The following is an 18,260-nucleotide window of genomic DNA, read 5'->3' as shown; positions in this document are numbered from 1 at the left end:
AAAGTGAGAAGGATTTTTACGAAAAAAATATATTCCCCTTGATTGGATCGAAAAACTTTGCAAAGGAAGGTTCCGGAGTAGCAAATTAAGATTACTGCAAGGTTGCGAATAAATTAGGCATTTATTTGTTTGCTTCTAAGACCTTTTTTTCTTCTTCAAGATTATGGCTTCTACCCCTGAAGTATTACACGCACACAATAGCGTGCTAAGCGTAAATAAAGTGACAGTATTGTTGGGCAACATTTATCGACACCTTTTTCCTGTAATGGCGTTAAGATTAATTTCCCCACACACACACACACATAGGCCAAACACGTAGCGAACCAATATCAATCAAATGGTAAAATTTTATACCAATATGATTTATGACAGCACAAGCAAGCTTGTGGCAAAGCTTTCCATTGCGCTGCCGGCTTTGTATTTCGACGTCTCATGTTTGCCGCACCAACCATTAAACATCTGACAAGTAAATATTATCCTTCCAAACACACACACACGCCGGCAAACGGAGAGCTTTTTGGTGGGATTAGGAGTGAGAGTGTGTTAAGTGAAACTCGTCTCGTTTCGTAATATAAATAGGCCGGAACATTCCAGGATGCCAGAAAATGGAATGGAATGCCACAAGCTAGACCGGTGTAATCATCGTGCGCAAAATACGGCCCCCTGTTCGACCCGAAACGAGTCTGACGAAGGATGTTCTATGAAAAAAGGCATTTACGTCATTTTCGGTTGGTAGGGAGAAAATATAAATTTCCATTTCACTTCATTCCAGCCGATAAGGGTGCGCGTTAAACGGTAGCCTTAAGCGTGCCCAGCTCATCCATTTCTTTTTCTATTGCTCCTTGGGAAAGGGACTAACGTAGAAGTGTTAACATGGAAATGAACGTCATTAGGATCATTGGACTGGGTGGGTGTTTCCTTGTCCATAGAGCGAGTTGAGCGCGGTGCTAGAGTTTAAAAAGAGTATCATATTTTCTAGCGGTTTCAAACGAGCCCGACTCGGTTGCTTTGACAATGTATTATGTTGGCCAGGACACCGCACAATAGGCATCTGTTCTGAAGTGTACAAATTGTAAGGTGTTGCTAGTCGTTATTTACCACTCAAACTGCTGCACACCAGTAGTTTGTGACGCACAACTTGAAAAGCAGACACACAGGTGCTGGACGATTTTGCATTTATTCGTTCGTATACTTCCAAAAGGGTTGCAAAAGAACGGCCACAGTAATCAATTTTGTGTAGCTGTAAGGTTTTTTTTGTTTATTAGCCAGAAAGGGACCTGCTTCAAACATTTGCACCCAAACGCATCGACAGTGCCGGAAAATGGGCACAAGAAAACATAAGCATCCGGTGTGTAATTTCAGAACTGTTTTTCTTACACCGCGACGGAAGGCTTCGTAGCATTTGTTACTACACGCGGTAAAGCCTTCCTCCTCTTTTGAATGTCCTTTAACGACAACGAGAAAACGAGACTCCAACAAAGTGTTTCATCTTCCGCTTGAGCGGTGTTTCTTGAGCAAGCCAATGGGGGTTTTCGTTTTCCTTTTTTTGCTCCCTCTTGCTCCCTTTTGCTGCCGATCCTACTTTGTATGCCACTGAGGTGGTTTGTTATTTCCGATGACAAAACGAGTGTCGCTCTCGAGCGGCCAGGATTTGATGGGATCTGCGAGCAAGCAACGAGAAGTAATCTTGAACAGCACACAGTGCCTCCCAATGCCCATGATGCTGTCTCGAGGTCGTACAAAGACGTGTGAACCATCCCAAGATAAAGAAGAAACGTACAATAGGGCTAGGCTCTCGACCATTCACACGGAGGAGCAGCACACGTGCGAACCATTTTTCTTCAAAGCTCCCGGCAGGGTGTTACTCGGCGTTGGAAAGCATCGAATCGATAAGCGCCATATCCTGGCAGTTCTATTTTCGAACTTTGCCCAGAGCTGCCACAACATATCGGGTCGATTATACGCATTGCCGTTTTCGTGTGTCACACAGCTCCACAGCTAATAACAATATCGTTGCTGGGGTGCCGCGACGAATTCGTTGCTCAGTTGGTCGGTGCAATCCGCTATGTGGATGCGTTTTGCGTGTGACATGCAAGGCAGTTTTTGTGCAAAGCAAACAACAACAAAAAAACATGAAAGAAAACCATGAACAATGCTCCCAAAAAAAAAACCAGGCCAATCGAACGGTGAGTGTGAAGAAGGAGACAAGGAAAGGAAAACGCGATAATTTATGAATTGCACTGTTTTGGGGCACGGAAATGCTTAGTATCGTTTGGCCTTTGAAAACTGGCCCAAAAACCCTTTTTAAGCCCTTAAGGCTTACGCTTCAAAGTTTGTGCGCTTGTTCAGAAATTCTAAAATGTTGTTACGAAAGGGTTGCGAATCGGGAACGTAAATGTGAAGGCGCAGAAGTAGCAAAACTGGGTAACTATTTTTTGTTGTTGTTGTCTTCCTTCCCTTTTGTACCGGCAAAATCCTGCAGATCCTTTATGGTGTTTGATTTACATCGCTAGCAATCGTAAAACTGTTTTTAACTCCATTTTGCCCACCCGTTTTTGCGCCATGCATTCGGTTCCGTTTGGCGTGTGCCTAGTGTTCTAGGTTAGTGGCCTGAAAGCTTCGAACGAGAGATGTTTGTCAAACATGAAAATAGGCATTAGTGGTGCTTATCCGTACGTGTGCTCGAACGGAGGGAAATTCATTTCTACATCGTTCGTTTTATTTCACTCGATGTGAAAAACCGAACCGTGAAATATGTTTTCCACTTTCGTGGAAATTGCGTCATCATTTCGGTAATGAGATTGTATCTCATGTGTGAGTGTGCGAAAAGTGATGGAAAAGAGCGATCCCGTGGAGACATTGCCCACGGAACATCGTTTGATGTCGTTTGAAGGATGAAAACGACACTTGATGCAAACATCCTTACACGGTTAGGTACAGCCCACCATGGAGATGGACCACCGCTTGGACCACTCGGTCCGATCTGTAAAATAAGTGCCCATACTGCTCATTAAGTGCAATCACTTGCCAGCCAGACTAAGTGGAACCGAAATCTGTTCGGTTCCACACCAGAACGGCAACAAAAACTCGGGCTTGTGGTTGATAGGGAAAACGAGGCGTATACTACAAAAAAAATGGCTAGCTGTAGCAAAATTTTTATGACCACACTTCGCTCTTAAGCTGTTTTTCTTTTCTATTCAATGCCTTGATATGCCTCCAATATCCCACGACCTAGTGACGGAGGGGATTTTGCTCGAGTGTAGCCGTTCGTTTCGGGTCGAAAGCATCCACAGCCCGTCTGGCTACGATCCAAGAGCGAACCCGGCCCGTAACTTTGGCGAAAGATTCCCAAAAGCAAACCACCCGGCTAGCAAACCTCGATCCTGTGGCAATCCCTTCGTCCAATTCCGCCGTGCCACCGCTAGCCACCGGGTCAAATCGAATGCGGGCAGATGTTTGTGCGCAAACGCATCACAATGCTGTTTTCCCGCACTCGTTTTTTTTTTGTATCGGGCCCAGATCGGTTGAGGACGGCTGATGGTGGAGTTTCTTCAGATTTACCTGTACTTCTTAGAGCTTTTCCAGGAATCCTTGGTGACTTTCAAGCTTTACGCGAGGGAGCAAGTTTCAGCAAATATTGAGGATTAAGAAAAATAACCTAGACTGGCTGGCAAACTAAGGCTTTGCAAATGTATCTCGAAGATATGGGGGAAGAAAAAAATGGTTCAAAGATTTTTATGCTCCTATAACGAAACGGAAGATTGGTTCTTTTCACATCTTATTACCCGACCAAAAAAAAAAAGCTCCCCACTCAAGCTTTCCTTTGAAAAGAATGCGGAGAGTATAATCATAAAACGATCAAAACGATGAATTAGACATGCAATCAGTCGGAAGCCGGTCGAAGGGCTCGACCAGCTGGCACCAGCCGGAACGAGCAAATCGCGATAAATGCTTTAGACCTCATTTTTCTGCCCGATTCGGGTGAGTAAAATGGAGGCCGGTACAGCCACAACCTGCGGGGGACTCCCTGTGGGGAAGTTCGTTAAGGCACACACACACACACACACACACAACTACCGATGTGAAACTGGGAAATTAGACTTCATATCTCGAGAAGAACCCGAACCCCATTATGGCTTGTTTTGTGTGCCAGGTAACAAAAATTCCAACATTGGCACGACGTGTAAGTACAGCAGGTCCTCCGATGCGGAGTATCCTGCTTACCAGCCATTATACTGTAGGAACACTGAAATGAAGAAAAAAAAAATGGTTTCTAGTGTTCATTTAAAATTCATGACAGCCTCACAGGGCCTGTGTAAGCCAGTGGAGCAGCGCGTGTGCTGTATTTTTTTGTTCTGTCTTCCCCAAAAAAAAACGACCTACGTGAGTAAAGTTATATTTAAAAGCACACATTTTATGTCGTGCCCTTGGCAGGGCCCTCGCGTACAATGGCTTTATAGCGTGCCAGAATAATTACAGTTCCACGAGTCCCGAAACTTATTTCCTTTCAAACACGTCCAATACCGTCCAGTTCCCAGGAGCAGAAGCAGGTGGAATGTGACAAGATTCGGAAGCTTTGTGGATGTGATTTTGTTGGGGATCCTTTTGTGCGGTTGTTTCCCGTACGTACGGTCAGATTCATCAATTATGCTGACGTGAATGTGATCACAGATCGACAACAAAGTGGTGAGCACGAAATGTTTGATGAGCGCACTCGGATCGATTTCGGGCTGATAAAATGTAAAAATGGCCGCATAATTTGATTTGTGAAAAACTTTGTTCCGCCCCAGCAACCGACTCGTGGCGGATGCGAGTGACTGGATGCCTGTTTGCAATGAAATTTTCATAACTAACGAGCTTCGCGATTCTGTTCATGTTTTTATTTTTTATTGAGGAATTTTAAGCAGCATTTGTGTGTAGCGTTTCGCAGCCTTTTTCGATAATTGAACAGCAATGAGGTCATAATTTATAAGCAATAGCTTAGCATTATTTACACAATAATGCCGTGAGTAAATTAAGCTGCAGCGGAGACTGCAACGAATCGATTGCTTTGACATGCACAGGTCATTCTTTGGAGCTTTTTTTTCTTGTTCAACACGATTTTATTCCAACTTCCTGTACACTGGTTCTGAAACGGAATTAACTCATAGTGGGCAAACATTCCAACATGCGGTACGGTTATTAAACATTTCAGAAAAACCCTCATTTTTCACCGTTATTTGCAATCTAGTGAAGAGTTATTCTACCGACACGCGAATTCAGAACCGGAAAACATTTTTGCAGATTCACTGCGTTCACCCGTACGAAAGTCCCGATCATCCCAGGGAATTGCTTAGTAGACTGTATGTGGGTTGGACTGTTAGAGTAGACATAAATAATAAACATCTTTCTGAGGCTTTTAAGGAAAGCTACAAAGGGCCCATGGCTACCAGGAGGCGGAAAGAAAACCCAAAAATAAAACTCACCCCAAAAACATGAACGCCAAAAAAACACCGAAAAGGGTACCACCGGAAAAAAGGCCATCTAGACGTTGGATATCGATTTCCTTTGGATTTGACTTTGTGTTTGGAATCCCCCCCCAAAAATGGATGCTAAGACAACGAGTCGGAACACTGAAGAAGCGTGTCGTGTTACGCGGGTGGAGTTAGGCATGTCAAGTTGTCTGCGTCATGGACGGTTGTCAGGAACCCGAGACATGTTATCCAAAAAAGGGCCCAAGGTAACTTGTAGCTGCGGTTGTAAGCTTCTATTTTCTTTAACCTTCTCACCTCCAACCCCAAAAACGAGCGGTAGTCGAAAGTCGAAAGTACGGTGAGGTAATTGTTTTCCAATATCATTGGTTAGAGTTCTTCTTGCTGGAGGTCATAATTGATGAGTTTGGAAATGGTACACCAAATGCGCCGTCTTCTGATGGTTTAATTTTATTTTGTCACAATAAGTTAAGGAAAGAAACGTCATTTTTTTCGCAAAACCATATTGCCCTGTTTCGCGATACAGTGTTGCCAGCTGTGGAATAAATTTCTTGTGTGGAAATATTGCGGTAGTTCGCATCTTTTGCCAGTTGCCGATCGTTGCCTTGCACCGTACGCTCTAGTGGTAAATTATGTCATCAACATTTGTTTACGGAGTGCCGGGTGTACTTGGCATCCACGACTCTATCGCGATACTGTGGCTGCCGATGATTTTCATCATACTTTTATGCCCCAGCATGATGCCTGCCAGTGGAGTTTATATTTTATCATTTCCATCATTCTTCCGCACACCGACAAGGCATCGAACGTCGTTCGGCAGCTTCATGTTTTGCGCGAAAGAGAAGCACAAATTTCGCCAGTAGATGCCAGCTATTGACAAAGGCGCACCACAACCTTAGTGCCGCTTCATCCACGGCACCGAGATTTTGTGGTGAAATTCTAATTAGAATCACAACCATCCACAATCACGCACAAAACCACGCACCAAACCCATAACCGAAAGTTGGGCACGGTGAGGTTAGGGAGATTTTTTTTTCGTTCTATGTGCTGCAAAAGCTCTAATCTCAAACGATGAATCTGCAAACCCGTATAAAACCACGAACCGTAATGGGTGCCAACCCGTGCTTTCTACTGATTGAAATAACTAGGCTTAAAAATTCACAAAATGATGACATTTAATGGCCTTGGAGAGAGCGAAACACGCGAGGTAGAGAAATAAAATACCACTCGGGGAAGTTAATTAAAGACTTAAAATCTGGAACCACTTTAAAATGAGTTGTTTGCTACCGGGCCGTCGATATAAACGATGATAGCATTTTTTGAGTGGTTGCGCATATTACGCAACGATTTTAAAAAACCAACCCTAAAGGCAGCATAAACAATTCTACGTATCGCATCGCCTTTCTTCCAGTGACATTGATGGGGTTCGTTCGTAGTGAAATCAAAACAAACACACCCAGGAGAAACGGCAACGGTGACCGCACCGAAGGACGAAAACGTTACGCCAAGGCGCTAGGCGATTTGCGTCACGCCACGCACGGCAAGTGCCAAGTCTTCGACGCCCCTTTCTGCTCAAGATGCCGCCTGTTGGAGCAATCTTGTCACTTGTCAGTGCTGATGTGTGTGGGTAGGGGAATTGCATAAAAGTTCATAAATTTCGACTGAAATATTGATAAAACTACATTATCATTCTGTTTGCCATTTTGCGCCATGCATTTGGGAAAAGCTATGTGTGTGTGTGTGTGCGTGTTTTACTCCCACACCCCCACAAACAATCTAACCAAACGTTGATCGATTTATTTAATGGTGACTTGCAAGAAAAGGTGGAAATTTTGTTTTAGCCTTTCCATCCGTCCGTTTTGCCTACGGGAGAAATGAAATGGAATAGTAAGCAATTTATTTACAGCACCAAGCAAACATGAAATATTGAGCAGAATAAAAAAAAAAAACAAGTTTCCCGGTTGTTATAGAGGAAAATTTTTTCACACACAGGGGGGAAAAACCCTTAAAAATATTTTCCATCATAACCGTAACATGACAGTTTTACGCAATTTATCACCCTTGCCGGACTCCTTCAACTAAACGTGCACTAAACCGCGTTGGAAAAGTTGCAGAAAAGTTAGTTTTCAGTTCGGAGTTCAATAAACCCACCCCCTTCAAAAACCAAACCAATATTGAATCGGCAAGCTTTTCAACTCGATGTACCATTGCAATGCCCTCTTGACTTCGGAAAAGGTCGAAGCCGTCCTGCGGAGATTATGTGTCGCGGCTTGACATTCGTTATTGAATCCGGCGCCATAGGCCATCAACGGTTCGGTGGTTGGAGGAAATGGTGATGATGAATTTGTGTGTCCCATATTTCGACAAACGATCGAAATTGGAGGAAACTTTGATGGATGGTAGGATTTTTGGTATGCGACGTGTGAGTCGTCACCGTTACGCAGCCGCCTTTTACGTAATTGCGTCTGCTGGATTCGTTACGGCGGATCGTTCGTTTATTCCACCGCAGGATATCGATTACCTGATTGCGTACTGTGCGTAGATATTCGTCCGTGCGCCTTGGAAGCTGGCGTGGACATTCTCTATTGACAGTTTTAGACAAATAAACACTCAAAACACAATAGAATCCGTCCTCCGTCGAATAAGTAAGTTATTTATCCTACTCAAAAAATATGTTCACTTCACGCGTAAGAAAGACATTCCGCTCGGGAAAAAGCGGATTCCATATTGGTGGATATTGGCCTGTTTTCCAATCAAACCCCACCAAAGCTTCCATAATAGCGTTCAGCGTTCACAAGAAAATTCGATCGGTACTTGTGCGCCACGATGTCTGGAAATGAAAAATACGTTCTGTAAACATGCCAACCCACACCGAGTCGATTTGTGGTTGAGTTGAAAGGCAAAATAAAAAAGAAAATCGTAATCCCGAGGTAAATGAAATAAGCCTTCCGCTGCGTTTTGCTGCGGGCCGCGAGGCAGAGATGGGCGATAAAAGGGAACAACGGAAGGTTTCGCATTCGTGCTTCTTATTGCTAATCTAATTAACGGAAAGAATAATGAGCTTTCATTGGCTCGGCTCAGCGGCTTCATCAGACGCGTTTCGTATGCCCTGCTGCGCGTACAACCGTACACGCACGAAGGAATCTCGAATTTCCCGCTGAACAGAAGGCCACAAAACCACCAAGTGCGTATTGGTCGCACGCGTTCTCACTTTGAGGCAGGATTTAGAACCTACTACTGCCTGCCGTTATATCAGCCGCACCATGAACCTGCTTTTGTGTGGATGGAATGGAACCCCACCCTTAGACAAGCCCCAAGCCACACGCTTTAGGTCTCGCGGGCGTTTTGCAATTGCCTCATTCTGGCAACTTGGCAAAACCCTTTTTTTTGCTTTTCTTCCCCGGATCAACGAGTGGGTGATTGTGCAATCGGTGAGCTGATGAAAAGAAGCGCTTTTGAGCTTGAAATTTATCCTATTTCACAGTTGACTGATTTTCACCCGTTATTACGAATGCCAGACGTCCAGAAGACTTCGACAGCGAGTTGAAGACGGTACTGCCACTCCTTGTAGGACTTCCGATCGGTGTGCTTATAATTATGATTCCAAAGTGTTTGAAAACGATACAAAGAGCCAGTTGAATCAACGGTGCAAAGTGCTTAACGACGCAATAAAAATAAATCCTTAGGGTCAATCCACCTCAGTTGAACATGAATCCTTACAGGGGTGTCAAACACCTTATTGCAAAGTTTATTAACATTACACATACAAACTTGTGATGCATTTCTTATATTCTGTAGTATGTATATTACTGTATTTCTATTTCTACGTACGAGAACCGTACGGGTGCTATCCAAATTAAATGATTTTATTACACAAACGTTATGAAATACCAATTTCACAACGACCACAGTCCATAGCAGTGGTTCGAAACAATTAAATTTACATCATACATAGTCACGTTCTGCTACACCCACGTTAATGTTGTCCCTTTCATACATCCATTCACTCCAAGCTGTTTGTAATCCAGAACTCATACCCACATCCACTTATGTTTCGGAAAACAGTGAAAATGAGCAGTTTGCTGATTGTCAAAAACCGAACTCCGAAAACTGAAATTCAACCCTCCCATCAACAAGGCATTAATCATCCATATATCAATGATTGCGTGACCGGAAAACTGTCGATGGACGAAAGCAAGAAGAAAGAGTGCGGGAAAACCGAAGTTTTTCACCCTTAACCTCTTTTTTTATGGAAATGAAATAGGGTAGTTTTATTGCACTTCAAATGAATGAGTCAGTTTTAATTATTTTAAGGTTTCCCTTGATATAAAACAACAGCGGGTGGCCTGGGTGAGCATTTTAAAATTTATGATTTATAATTTAGTTCAGAAGGATTTGGGAAAAACTAGCAATGGTCCCTTTTCTATGATTAAGAGCTTCAGTATATCACTTAATAAATGTAGGATTTTGTAGTTACGCAGTTAAAAAATAAAATCTACCCTCCAGCACCATGCTTCGAAGTACATACGGGGCTTTCTAAAGGTTTCTTGCTGTTGTTATAGGTATCTGCGTTATGTTGGAAAACATCCATGACGATGGTCAGACGATCTGTCCCTGACAGACGCTATGATTAATTTCCGGAAACGGTGCCACAACACACGGTGTTACGGATAAGGGTATTTGGGAAATGTGAACATCCTTTCATCGTACAATGTCTGCATAAAACTTGCGCAAATGATCACACGGCTTGCTTATCACAGGCATGCACAAGTGCACGAGTCAGCAACTTATGATAAACGATGCCAGAGTCACTGCAAACCGCGCCCAGTGTTGTGTGAAAAACGAAGCAGAAAATACCCATTTGCAGCAGCAAAAGGTAGAATGCTAATCATGATAACATATGTGGTACACGACCGTCATTTGAACCATCCAGCGGCCGGCGACCCTTGAGTATACTGACATGGAATGCAATGTCATACAAAACACCCTCAAGTGCCATTACGCAAATCTCAGATGGAAGTGCAATTGAGAGTGGTCAGGGTATGACGCCTAATAATGAAAACTACAATCCGGTTGCAATTACCAAATATGAGATTTCCCATAAAAATGGTTGTGATGGTTGTAAAAATCATTTCAAACTAAGCTAGTTATGGCATAGTTCAAACTGAGAAAAAAATCTTGTCACAAACTTTACAAAGAGTGAATCTTTCCTATCAGTGAAACCTTGGATAAGAACCTTGGAAAAGAATCAAAGCGTCTAGTTTTATCACTAGGATTTTCTTATCACTGATTAATCACTTTTCAAGAAATCCCTTTTCTATCGCTTGTTTATTTCAGTGAGCAGCAATAAAGTCGCAAACTACTTCAGTTATAATTTACAATTTCCTTCCTCGATTAACCATATCCAGGTTCAACCGATTCTACGTCTTCCTGAGCCTCGACAGGTCATTCATATGGACCATTAAATACTCGTTCCACTTTGTCTGAAGTGTTCTGGTTCGTTGTGATAAAAAAACCCCCCACTGTCTTCTTTTTACACCTGTGAGCCAATATACTCAATATGAAACAAAAAAAAATCACATACGTATACGAGCATTGGCTTGGAATAGACACTGGCATCATCGCCGCGCTTCGTGTAGTTTCTTTCATCGGAGTCCGTTCCACGTCATGCGAGTGATGTCATTCGTATGACCTTCGAGTTTTTTCAGTTATGCTTTCTCTTGCTGCAACCGAAGTGAGTGAATCGAATTGTCGCTCCAAAGCTCAATGTTTGCTCGCTAGAACAACGCCACAAAGGGGACATACACCCGATGGATTAGCCGATGGGACGATTATGAAATCATAAAGACACGTCCGATTTGCGTGATTTGTGTTTATAACGAGCCGATTTCATTCTGGACACGGTTTTTTTGGGGGAATTCCGTTCCGTTGCCATAATCTCAACCTTAATCTTCAAACAATTTTAGACAAAAAAGTTGCAAATACTAAAAAAATGCTCAAAAAACACGACAGTAAAATGTACTAATTAATTGCCCTGAGTGTTGACGAAAATATTTTCCAAACGCGTAGGATCATCAGTACCTTTTGGGCGCTTTGCTTGGCGAGTGCCGCTGTGCTACGTGATTAAATGTTCCCGGTTAAATGGAAGAACGATTTAAGCTCGACTTGCTGTTACTGGAAACTTCCGAGCTCGGAAACGTATCCGGCTGTAGGCTACATAATTCTCTAGCCACTCTCATTAATTATGCTTCACGAAATGAGATTACTTTGGAAAATTGAAGTCACCGAAACGCTAAGCGACAGGACGAAGCGCTGAGATACAGCACATCTCAAGGTAGAATGACGTTTATTCGTGATGGACAGAATAATTAATTTTATTGATTACATCAAGGGGATGGGTGGCCGTTAGACGACAGGCAAAGGTGTTTTAAACCATCCCCACATTGATTGTTCTATCGGTTATGTTTGCCATCTGAAAAAAGCCCTGTCACTACGGTGTTGCTAATAATGTTGCAACGAAGAAGTAGAACCCAATCAAACATTAATTTATTCGCTATAATTCCAGCGAATCGCAACGAGATTCAGCAAGATATAAAGGTACAAATGGTGTGTAAAAATAATATGACGTCAGCATTCAAACTCCATTTGACGGAAATCGAAAGAAAAACGTCACCACCAGAACCGTTAGTGCAGAACACCATAATTTTGTCTGATGCGTGCGGATAGCCGCCGATGATTGTCTGTACAGGGAAAAGGAGAATCCGGCCCCTTTATCAACAGTTGCCGGCAGCGGTGTGTTGAATCCGTTGCAGAAGTCTCGATCGTTGCACGTGCTGCAGCCTACCACCTTCACCGATTTCCAGTCGGTCAAATCACACATTTTGGCCGACTGGATGGTGCAACTCTTGACGGTGCCCGACCGGTTCCCGTATGCGTTTGTAAGCTGCAGCTCGAAGCACGCAAACTCGCCAAGGCTGGGAACTTGGGTGTACTGCGTTAAATTCGCAAGCCGCTGCAGATGTCCGTGAACTTGGTTGACGCGTTCGAGATTGCACTCAACAAGCTCCTCGTGTGAACCGCACGTGTCCCAACCACAATGATGGCATCTTAGTGCATCAGCGCCTACAAATTGAGAACAAAATCTTCTCATGATGGAACGACAAGCTTGGAACAAAAAAAAACGCTATTCAACAAACCATGTTTTTGTACTTCAATTGCCACTGATACGGTAACGAGCGTAACGGCAACCTTCAAGAAAAATCTATCACTAGAAAATGCCATCTTTGACTTGTCGGCAAAAACACCGCTATGCGACTGAGCTGCGGAGCAAATCCAAATTCAGCCCAACTTCACTTGCAGCAAGCAGCAAGAGCTCATGGCACTACGTGCCTTTGGTGAGAAAAGCGGCTTCAGACGACGGTCAAGGGTGTTGCCAGTCGCAACAATCTGCTTATGCAAGTAAAATTTATCAACAATTTTCTACACCGTGCCTTTTCTTGAGTACACCGTCGATCGAGTATGGATTCATGATCGTGTGAAGCATCGCATACTAGTAGCTTGTTGGCGTAGTAAAGCAAATATTTTGGGAGCAGCAGAAAAGTGGAAAAACATACAAAAGTTGCAGTTGAACTTCGGGGGGTAACATATTTTCAAAATATTGCACACCGAACTCAGCTGAGCTCAGAAGACTTTTTGTAATCAAGATGAAAAATATTTAAAAATATACAATATATTGTTGCCACACATGAAGTCGGTAAAGAAAACAGTACAAACAAACAAAGATAACATATTTTCCCCCGTACTAACAAATTCTTAACGTTTCCATTTTTCACATCCACAGGCTTCCTTTCATGGGATGTTGTCGATTGCCATGTCGACTTGGAGGAGGAACTGCATACTATCACGTTGCAGGCATTGGAAGGCGAGGAAGGCAAGCATGGTAAGTGGATGCAGCTAAAAACCCTTTCCTTATCAAACAACACATTGTAAGCCACTGACTCAATGTACATTCGCATCGTTAAAATATTAGCTTTATTCCAACCTTTCCCTGATCAATTTTTAACCTAACGTCAATTAATTAACTGCTACCAATATTCGGTCTACTGTTGCCGATACTAAAACACAACAAGGTCAAATGTAAATTAAATGTTACGAAGCAGATGTAATTCATTACCCGGACCGCCACTAACAGGCCGCGTTCGATGGGTGAAGTAACGCCTGAGTGGGCCGCGGTTGTCGGCATGTCTTCACAAGGACGGTGCCGAAACGAACGCAAAAGTTCCAACGTGAGGCTTTCACCAAGTATGTTGCGACCGTTTATGGTAATGAGTAACGACCGTTTGATAAAGTTTATTGGTTTTGAAGGCTTATCCCTTCTACAAAACGGGTGTGACTGGGCGCTTTCCTTGTGGAAACTTTCTGTAAGAAATTAATTTTCATTGCCATCCGGAGTGGTTGAAATTAAAAACTATGATATCAATATTACATTGCGTAATGAAAAATGTCTAAACAAGGAAGTATCAAGAGCTTTCATTAAAATGTAAAATGTCCAGCATGACAACGTGTTTTGCGGTAGCATAACAAACTTTTCAGAACTTTCATGAAACTTGCCCAAAAACAGTATTACAATCGTAAAATATTTTCTTCAACAAGAAAACATCATTTTCCGCCTTCAAAACTTGACATCCTGAGGCATAACACAACAAGATACACATTTTGAAGACAAGAGCGTTCGCCGCCTTTTGACAATTTCTGACGGGATTGTTTTCATGTCGTTGTTTTCAAAAGATTCTCAGAAATAATACAAGAACAAGATTTTGTTAAGACGCTTGTTTTTTCCCCCTCTGATGACCTTTCAAGACGTAAACAAAGGTCAAGCGGAATGGTTTTCGGCACTGTACATTTTTTATGAACGGTCTCTCATGAACGGTCACGTCGAGAATGAGATAAGTTTATCTGCTGTTTATTTTCCAGGCTGAAAACCAAATCGAATTTTTCCACCTTCTACCTTGCGTAGTGGCTCCACCCTTTTTTTTTGGGTGCGGAAAAATTTACTGCGACCTTAAGAAGGTCATAGAGAATGCATTAGCAAGAGGAGAGCGTATATACAAACCGTGACACATGCAATAAAAATCGACCATTTCGCTTTGTGAAAGCTTTTGTAAATTATTAATTGTTCAAAACATCAAGACGTACAGTAATTTTACGGAATATGTGTTTTATGCTGTACACGTACAATTAAATGTTACGAATTAAATTAAATTGAATATTCGCAAAAATGACTTTTCTGTTACATCTCATTGGCGAAAGCGTTTTATCTACTGCATAACATGCGATTTTGTGTGGTAATCCGGTGCTAATCCTATTTTAGCTACCACGAGCACAGCTTCCAGTGCATCCAGTTACATCAAATGCATTGGTGGGGTGGTAAGAAATCAGCGTTGGTTAAAAATCGATGACATGTGCACTATAAATAGACCTGCAAATCGTGCAGGTGCATTGTAAAGGCGTCAGCAGCCGGTTGCAGCACCATTTGCACCATCAGTATCATCATCATACTGTTCAACTTTTGCCTTTATGTCCTTGGTCTGGGGAGCTTTTGCACTTCCAGCAGAATGACCGGGGGGGTTGGTCGAGAACCCTGGGGGAAGGTGAGTGTACTCGTTGAGATTCACAAGAAATGCAATTTAACCCATCCTTTCCCGCATCCAGCGAATGAAATACAACGCCAAATTGACAGCTTTGAACCATTGCCGCTGCGCTGCGGCGAAAGAATCGATCGGTCATAGCATTCGATGCTAGTTGTCCCGATTGTCCACAACGCGAATGTGATTGGTCGCGTCCACGTAGGGACAAGCATGACAATGCCAGATTACGAAGTTCGATTTGCTTTCGAACGAGTTTTTGAATGCTTTCAAAATGGCAATTGCTTGTTTTCGGACCAATGAAAAGACGTCAGATGGTTGGTTTATTTGTGTTTTGTTGATTGGAAATTGGTATGTATGTGCGTTTTGTGGGACGTACAAATTGGTACATACGTTCCATCCAAGATGGTGAAAACATTGTGAAAACAATAAAACAGTAACAAGAATTTTTTTTGTAAAAAAAAAAAAATTACCAAAAAATAATTGCTTTCCTTTCGAATACATCGAAGAATTTGCTATGGTATAACCCATGTCATCTCTGTGATAAATGTAAGTTATTTTTGTGTGAAAAGAACAAACCATAACACACGAAACAGTATGAGCAAAGGTTTATTTTTTGCATTGTATTAGACCCACACTCAACCACCACAAAGGCATACGATACATGTTGCCATCGTACATGTTAACGAAGGGCATAAACCACAACCTTGTGCGACAAAACGATATACCTATGGTGTCTTTTGTTTGCGTACATAAACGGAGAGACCGGGGTGGTCTCGTTAAGGTCTCGGTTTTTCATAGAGTGGAAATTTTTGCTCCCATTTTACCCCATGAATAGCTTTGTAAAAGGGTCGAAAATAAAAATGCTCAACATTGAGAGCACCAGCTTCTATGCCGTGCGCTACACGGCAAAAGTCAAGATTCAATGCCCCCGAGAAGGCGGCCCCTTCGAACGTGCGTCATTTTTATTTGATTGCAAAGTTCTACCCACTTTTATGTAGGTTGGCCGGAAAAGCGAACAAAAAAAGGGGAAATTATTTTTACAAGTGTTCAACAGAAAATCTTTCTCTTTGCTCACTTGTACTAAATCCATTCTGATAGAGAGCCTTGAAAGAAACGTAAAAAAGAAAATGAATAAAAAAACATTTGCGATTAAACTGATGTGAATCTGATGTCGCATGATAACACTCCTTTCGTCTACGAAAAAAACATCACAATGGAACCTAATTGATTGATTTGAAAACTGACGAAGGGAATTGAATTGATCAACCTAAGCGAGGGGGGATTATAATTCCATTCGCCTGCCTGAAACCAAAATCTGTCCCGATCTTACATCCTTTCCAGTGACGGGGCACGTATGCCGCACGCGTGCGACAGTAATTCCATTAATCTGCAATAGGAAATCGTATCCTGCCCGATCGATTTCCTTCGTAACGAAACTAATTTATGTGCTGTTTAGCCAAGTCCCGTACAAAGTATCGCACGCACGAAAAAGCCTCGTTTCAGCCGAATCGGAACCGATCCGAATGTTGTCGTGGTGGAATATTTTCTTACCCAGACATGCGACGAGGAGTTTATGCGATCGCTGGCTGTGGGTGGCAACCCCGAGGCAAATGAATTGATTCGGTATCTCTCCTATCGTTGCTCTCCTGTCGTTTATCAATGTCGGCAGGATAAGGGAGGTTCCGGTACTGTGTCTTCGGTGGTGGGACCACCTTTGGACCTTCAGGGCGATAAATTATCGTATACCCAACCGTACGTGTGTACCAATGACATGAACCGGGCCAACTACCGTGAAAGAAGCAATATAATCGCTGATAGACATTGCAGCAGAAAGCGCTCTAAATGAGCGCGGGAACGAGAAGGAAAAATCAAACAAAACTGGCACATCGGTGGAGACGCATGGTCTTCGGTTGGTGGCGTAATTTCCGGTTTCCTGCATTGCGCTCTCCAGCTGCGTCCGATCCGAAAGATCTAGCAAAGAGTTTCTTCATCCATTTTTGGGCCACTGGATTTGCAATACCGATAGAACCGAAAATGAGTTCTATTTCTGTTTTTTGTGTTTTATTCACATCTATTAGATGGCATTCTTGCGGGACAGAAAAGTATTTTCAGAAACTTTTACCGCCGATATTGATTGAAATGGAAGGCAAAAGTTTACCCGGAATTGTATTTGATTGGCAATCGTTGGAATCGGAATCATTGCAACATTACTTTTCCCAAAGGAATGGTGTTGTGAAAGCAAAGTTGTGAGCATTTGATGCTCACAGAGAGACAAAAACATTTCGGAGTTAATAATTCGCTACTATTTCCACTGAAACAGCCGAAAGTTAAGCAAGTTGTTGAGGATTTTTAAAGCCAATCAATTTCCTCCATGGAAATAATTCCTTTCTGCGTTGAAGGTTGAAGGTTGAGAGGTTTAATGGACACTCATCAGGGTAATGTATTTTTCTCAGCATAGCCAACCCAACCCAACCCACACACGCACCGAAAGCCACTGCATAACTGCTGCTTTGTGATTCACAAGGAACAACCTGGGCCCTTGATGAACTAATCTACACAAAACGCACTTACGTATGAAAAAGGGCTCTGATTTAATAAAAAAAGATTATGTACGGTAAATTGTACCCTTCCAGGTAAGACCGGTATGGGTCTTCCTGCCTTAAGGGCACCCTTAGAGGCGATGAAATAGAACTAACCCTGGCACGGTTACTTGTTACTTCTTCAGTGAGCAGTAACAAATGAGAGGAGGATAGCATCATTAAATTATATATGTCTGCAGATATGTAAGCCATACCACACATAACGTCAAGTGATTATTCAAGTGGTTTAGTGGTCCGAATTGATTTACTTATCAATCAGTGAACGCACCAACATGATGCATATAAATAAGTCAGCATATGCCCAAAGCATCAGCTAGTAGTTAACCACCGTTTTACTGGTGCAGTCACAGTTAGGAGTCTTACGGACAAGAAGAACATTTAAAAAAATGTTGAAAATTCTTCTGAGCCTGGTCACGATGTGCTTCGTTTTCACAGTGGTAAATGGGCAAAATACAACAACCACCTTAGCACCTGCAACAACCACCACAACCACTCCACTGTCTACCACCACGACAACTACTACGGTAAAACCTGATGTATCG

The 18,260-nt window shown here is 42.6% G+C and overlaps 1 protein-coding gene across 1 annotated transcript in view; it reads left to right on the top strand.

The window, feature by feature from the left end:
• LOC125760698 (microtubule-associated protein futsch) overlaps window positions 1-18,260 on the top strand; it is a 43,690-nt gene that overhangs the window by 2,836 nt on the left and 22,594 nt on the right. The window contains exon 2 of the mRNA XM_049421071.1: window positions 13,312-13,410. Coding sequence (XP_049277028.1) covers window positions 13,312-13,410 — 99 coding nt within the window. The remainder of the gene's footprint in view (window positions 1-13,311; window positions 13,411-18,260) is intronic.

Source organism: Anopheles funestus, chromosome 2RL (assembly GCF_943734845.2).
Source record: "Anopheles funestus chromosome 2RL, idAnoFuneDA-416_04, whole genome shotgun sequence".
Taxonomy (NCBI): Eukaryota; Metazoa; Arthropoda; class Insecta; order Diptera; family Culicidae; genus Anopheles; species Anopheles funestus.
The sequence above is the reverse complement of the archived record's forward strand: the minus strand, read 5'-3'. Positions and strand labels throughout refer to the sequence as shown.